Source organism: Oncorhynchus tshawytscha, linkage group LG07, assembly GCF_018296145.1.
Source record: "Oncorhynchus tshawytscha isolate Ot180627B linkage group LG07, Otsh_v2.0, whole genome shotgun sequence".
Taxonomy (NCBI): Eukaryota; Metazoa; Chordata; class Actinopteri; order Salmoniformes; family Salmonidae; genus Oncorhynchus; species Oncorhynchus tshawytscha.
The window spans coordinates 38,128,044-38,134,094 of record NC_056435.1 but is presented as its reverse complement, the minus strand read 5'-3'; the positions used below and the strand labels follow the sequence as shown (position 1 = coordinate 38,134,094).

At 42.2% G+C, this 6,051-nt stretch overlaps 1 protein-coding gene across 1 annotated transcript in view; it reads left to right on the top strand.

Moving 5' to 3' along the window:
- The window catches only part of LOC112254462 (plexin-A2-like), a 59,398-nt gene extending 54,855 nt beyond the window's left edge, over positions 1–4,543 (top strand). The window contains exons 27-32 of the mRNA XM_024427079.2: positions 585–681; positions 810–1,003; positions 1,108–1,277; positions 1,391–1,603; positions 2,124–2,274; positions 2,488–4,543. Coding sequence (XP_024282847.1) covers positions 585–681; positions 810–1,003; positions 1,108–1,277; positions 1,391–1,603; positions 2,124–2,274; positions 2,488–2,583 — 921 coding nt within the window. The 3' untranslated portion in view covers positions 2,584–4,543. The remainder of the gene's footprint in view (positions 1–584; positions 682–809; positions 1,004–1,107; positions 1,278–1,390; positions 1,604–2,123; positions 2,275–2,487) is intronic.
- The last annotated feature ends 1,508 nt before the right edge of the window (positions 4,544–6,051 follow it).

The following is a 6,051-nucleotide window of genomic DNA, read 5'->3' as shown; positions in this document are numbered from 1 at the left end:
CAGGAGCCTGCTGAGGGGAGGATGGCTCATGATAATGGCTGCAATGAAGTGAATGGAATGGGTTCCAGCCATTATTATGAGCAGCCTCCTATGCTGGGTTGGTAAGGGAGAAGAAGGGTCCGAGAGGATTTGAATTACCATTCCAATTATTCCGTTCCATCCATTATTATGAGCCCATCCCCAATTAAGGTGCCACCAACCTCCTATGCAACCCACACACTCACTCCGTTCTACCACAGCAGGCCACCTTGTGACTCGTGTCCAGGTCCAAGCTTCGAAGCTTCAGTGACAGCATCTTCTCCAGTGTTGCGCAGAGCGTCTGGAACACCCTCCCTCCAGCCATCTGTGACTCTGAGTTCATCACTATCTTTCAGCCCCACCTAAAAACCCACATCTTCACCATTGCCTACCCCCTAAGTTCAAGTTTATTATACTGCATATCACAAATTGTAAATTTAATAACTTCTATAGGTCTTCATCGGGCCAAATTTCTCATATCAATGTCATGTTCTGAGCCAATGATGTGGATTTGGGAGTGGGTCAAACTGACATGAACCCTTGTGTTTTCCGTATGAATCCTGCAGGTGTCAGACCACTGTGTGGTAGCCCTGGTGCCCAAGCAGATGTCCTCGTACAATCTGCCCTCCTCAGCCAGCTTCCCACGCAGCATCAGTAGATACGGTCAGTCAATCAGACCTGTCCTGGAGCCACTCTCACCACCAAACCACTCACTTGCCTATTCATTATTCTACCAGACCGACTGAGATAATATATCGTGACCGTCTGTCTGGGACCCTCTCTCTCTGCAGATGTACCATTCCGCTCCACCCCCACCAGTCCTGACAGCCCTCACTCCCGCGTGCCCATGCTCACCCCGGACATGGAGAGTGGGGTGAAGGTGTGGCACCTGGTCAAGAACCACGACCATGGGGACCAGAAGGAGGGTGAGCGCGGCTCCAAGATGGTGTCCGAGATATACCTGACCAGGCTACTGGCTACTAAGGTATTCCCTTACTCTCCCCCCAGAGCATCTTAGCAATTACAGATTCAGTCATTTTGTTCCAATGCTATGGTGTGTTTTTAACATTGCTGCGTTTTTTTATTTAGGGTACACTGCAGAAGTTTGTGGATGATCTGTTTGAGACGTTGTTCAGCACTGTGTGCCGGGGCAGTGCTCTTCCACTCGCCATCAAGTACATGTTTGACTTCCTGGACGAGCAGGCTGACAAGCATGGCATCCATGACATGGACGTTCGCCACACATGGAAAAGCAACTGGTAAGGGAGTGCAGATTTAATGTGCTACTTGAAAGCAATAATGATTTTATGCTGATCATGTCAATATATAGACTGTCTATAAACTGTTCTTTCTCATCCTCCCTCTGTCCCAGCCTGCCTCTGCGCTTCTGGGTGAACGTGATCAAGAATCCGCAATTTGTGTTTGACATCCATAAAAGCAGCATCACAGACGCCTGTCTGTCTGTGGTGGCTCAGACCTTCATGGACTCCTGCTCTACCTCAGAGCATCGCCTGGGCAAGGACTCCCCCTCCACCAAGCTACTCTACGCCAAGGACATCCCCAACTACAAGAGCTGGGTGGAGAGGTGAGATGAGTGTGTGTTTTACTCAAATCACTCAACTGTAATATTATTAATGGATTCGTAGTTATTCCTTTACACTGAAATCACAGAGGAAGACTGACTTCAGTGTCCAGGCTTTTTGTTAACAGTCCACAGTGAAACATATACCCACTGGGCACACACTAGTTGAATCAATGTTGTTTCCACATCATTTCAATTAAATGATGTTGAACCAACGTGGAATAGATGTTGAATTGATGTCTGTGCCCAGTGGGTAGCAGCTAGCTACGACATGTTTGCCAGTTTGCGCTCTGAAGTTGTTTCCACCCGGAATATTAACAAGACAACACTCCATCTTAACTTGTCCTCCACACTTACTTGATTGGTTGAACAGTGCAGAAGAGAACCTGTCAACAGTTTTTTTTTTATCTCGTCATGTCCAGAATGTGGGGTGTGTAGTTTCAGGTGTTTCTTTTACGCCTGCTGTGTTTAGGTTACATGTTGGCTGACAGAACAGCCTGTGTGCGTTTCTGTCTCCCGCTAGGTACTACGCGGACATAAACCGCCTACCTGCCATCAGTGACCAGGACATGAATGCCTACCTGGCCGAGCAGGCCCGTCTTCACTCCAATGAGTTCAATGTGCTGTGTGCCCTGCATGAGATGTATGCCTACGTCAGCAAGTACAGCCAAGAGGTGAGGCCCTATACCTCAATGTCTTTACAAAATACAGTAGGGGGCTATGGTGGCATCCAAAACAGGGGCATCTAGATTCAACGTAAATTAAAGTACCCCTTAGCCTGCCTATTTGTAGTAACAGGAGGGTATTTGCAGCACAAAGTACAGTAACCTTGTGTTTCCCTGCCTGCTTTGCTGATTTTGTGTCTGTCTTGTATGTGTATGTGTCAGATCATTGAGGCCCTGGAGCAGGATGATCAGGCCCAGAAGCAGAGGCTGGCCTACAAAGTAGAGCAGATCATCACAGCCATGTCTGTGGAGAGCTGAGGCAGACGTGTGTACTCAGAGACACACAGACAGACAAGGCCCAGGACACAGGTCACATGCTACCAGAAGAGCAAGCAGCCCCACAAGCAGCAGGTGAAGGAAACTGAACAACATAATAATTCAGCCTGAGTGCTCAACAAGGGAAGAGCACAGATATACAAGCAAATTCACCAAGCACTGCTGTCTTCTCTCTGTCTGCTGCAGTGGGGCCACATGTGGAGGTGTAAGGGATGAGCAGGCAACGAGAGACTACTAAACAGTACCACAAAAACTAAATACATGCATATCATAGCCTTGGCCTTGGACTGACATTCCCTTTTCAGCGGACAAGTCTAATGCTGCGTCATAAAGCCTTCAGGAAGCCTTATGAAGGCTCCTTGAAGGTTTCAGTTAATGAACTCTGCGATTAGGTGACATTAAAATGTCATCTCCAGATCATCCAAGGTAGCAAAACATTTTTGTTTGGTTACCGCCCTGCCAGACACTCAATTACCAGACACACTCTGAGCACTCTATCATAAAAACCCACACAAAGCTCTTATTACAGGGTGGGGGGGGGGGGTCAATTCTATTATGGCGTACTTTGGGCTGGATTCAATCAAATCTGCCTTAGTAATGTTTACACAGTAACTCTGCCTACTGCCTGTGCAAACATGTGCCTAAATCTGGGAACTGGATGCATTGTGAGGGGAGGTAATCTGGTGCCCAAAACCTTCTATGAGTCAATTTGAATTTATTTATGCTGTTGTGTACATACTGCAGTCCAGATTTAATTGAATTAAGCCATCAGAATTCAGTACATGTGTAAAGAGAATCAATCTGAATAGAAAACCATTCCAAATATACCCATTATTTAAAATGATCACTTCAGCCTGTTGACCCTTGCTCTTAGTCCTAAAAGTTTCTCATGTTTCATACTATGTAAAATGCCCTGTAGCCAAAGTAGAAATTATATTTAGAAAAGTTTAACAAGGTGGTCTTAAGTTATTAAGGCACTCTGGGGATGACAGAAATTAGGGAAGTGGGTTTCTAGACCATTTATTTAACCAACTGTATATTAGCAGTGACCCAAAGTAGCCAATGGAGCTTTGGGAATCATTCCTTAGAGCTGGAAGATTAATGACACTTCCTGTGGGTCAGATCAGTTTCCTCCTGGTTTACGAGACCCCTCAGCCATCAGTCAATGTTTACATTGAACATGATACTTGAATTTCAGTAGATCATTGTGTTATACTTTCAGAGAATCCTCAGGTTTCTACATAGCATACTTTCAAAGGTGGAAACTCAAGATTCCTGTTGTATCAAGTAGACTGTAGCTTTCTTTTAAATATGTCACATTAACGTTTTTAAAAGATGAGGTCAAGATGAGAGAATAGCCTTTTAAATGGTTTGAATTTAACATATTCAAATGACAAATTATTTTTGCTGTTACATTCACTGAGTGTCATCTTAAAGATTAGCATTATAAAACTGGACTCTCCATAGGATTGCTTTAATTCAGGGTTTCTGTTTGATATGTTTATCTGCACTGAAATCAGTCATTACCCTCTTGATGATTTCTCCATTATTCTCCAGTAATTTTGACCAGTTACTTGTCCTGGGCCCGTTTTCCCAAAAGCATTGTTCATCGTTAGACCCTTCTTCATAGGAACATTATTACATCTCCAAGCTGTTTCCCAAAACCATCGTTATTAACGTAGCACAGGAACCAATCGTAATCTCATGCCTGTCGCAGACAACTTGTAGAACAGCTAAGTGCGTCCTTAGATGCTTTTTCCCTCCTGCGTCCCATTATACACAGAGGATATCCACTAACATTAGAATCACATGGTTTATCAGTGTCTGTGGCCGCCAATGACTTCAGAACAAAGCTGACTACAAATCCAAAGTTGCCAATGTCTTTGCAATTGATACAAACATACGACGTATAAAAATATGCTTCAAATGAAAACTGAGATGAGTACATTAAAATATAAACAGTAGGCCTGTTTCATTCATATAAAAATACATTTAATGTTTTTTAACATTTTTATTTCACCTGTATTTAACCAGGTAGGCCAGTTGAGAACAAGTTCTCATTTACAACTGCGACCTGGCCAAGATAAGCAGTGCGAGACAAACAACAACACAGAGTTACACACCTCAAATAAACAAACGTACAGTCAATAGCACAATAGAAAATTATATGTACAGTGTGTGCAAATTAGGCAAGATTAGGGAGATAAGGCAATAAACAGGCCGTAGTGGTGAAGAAATTACAATTTAGCAATTAAATACTGGAATTCTAGATGTGCAGAAGATGAATGTGCAAGTAGAGATACTGGGGTGCAAAGGAGCAAAACAAATAAAATAAAAAATCATATGGGGATGAGGTAGTTGGATGTGCTATTTACAGATAGGCTATGTACAGGTGCATCTGTGAGCTGCTCTGACAGCTGATGCTTAAAGTTAGTGAGGGAGATATGAGTTTCCAGCTTCAGTGATTTTTGCAATGTTCAATCAATTGAGTTCTATTTTGCTATTTGTAGACTACTGTCTGTATTTGTCTCTATATATTTAATGATGTGTAGCATAATGTACGCAATGATATGCCAAATCGGTGATTTAGTGCATTTTCATAAATGTAATTTGGTAAGCGTTATTATAATATTTGCAGCCGTAGGTGGTAATATCTCCCTAGAAACTGATCCGTCGTCAGTATTGTTAAATAATTATAATGTTAAGGAAAGATTTGCATGGAGAAAGCTGATCTGAGAGTCTATCAGTATGGGAAACGCATGTTACATATTTGGCAGTTGTAGGAAAGATGTCTTATTAAAACACTCTTAAGCCTAAATTCCATCGCTATCGGGAAACCGGGCCCTGGTCATTTTGGTCAACTTTGGAGGGCACTCCACAAATAGATATTCGTAAAAGAGTTTTAAAAACGTAACAGTTGAATCAAAATAAGAAAACCCATGTCCTTTTTAAGTGTTAAATGTTTCATGTGTGATGTTTTTATGATGATAATTTATAAATGTGTGGTGCAATAAACTGTAATACATTTTACCATTGATCCTTTTTTAAACAATAAATTATTGTATAAATATTGTACATAGAAAACATTACTATTTTGGAAGCAAACGATTCACTTTGTACTGTTGCTATACATTAAAATGTCAACTGATGGAAATACATTTGTCTGGATTATAAATGAGTCATTGCCAGCATGTTTAGGCCTTGATTATATGTTACACTTGTAGCTTATGGATATGCATATTATTCTTTAAAATATTTCAGACCAATATAATAGACGCCTTGACGCTGACTTGGCCCTTCTGCCTCACAATGAAGCTAACATGCAGTGGATTTTCTACTGAAGCATCTTGTTTTTCATAATTCATGGCAACTCCACTTCATGTTCCCATTCTTACACTGGAGCCAATGTCTGATGCGATTATTGGGAGGTGATTTGTCTGCCGGCGTAAG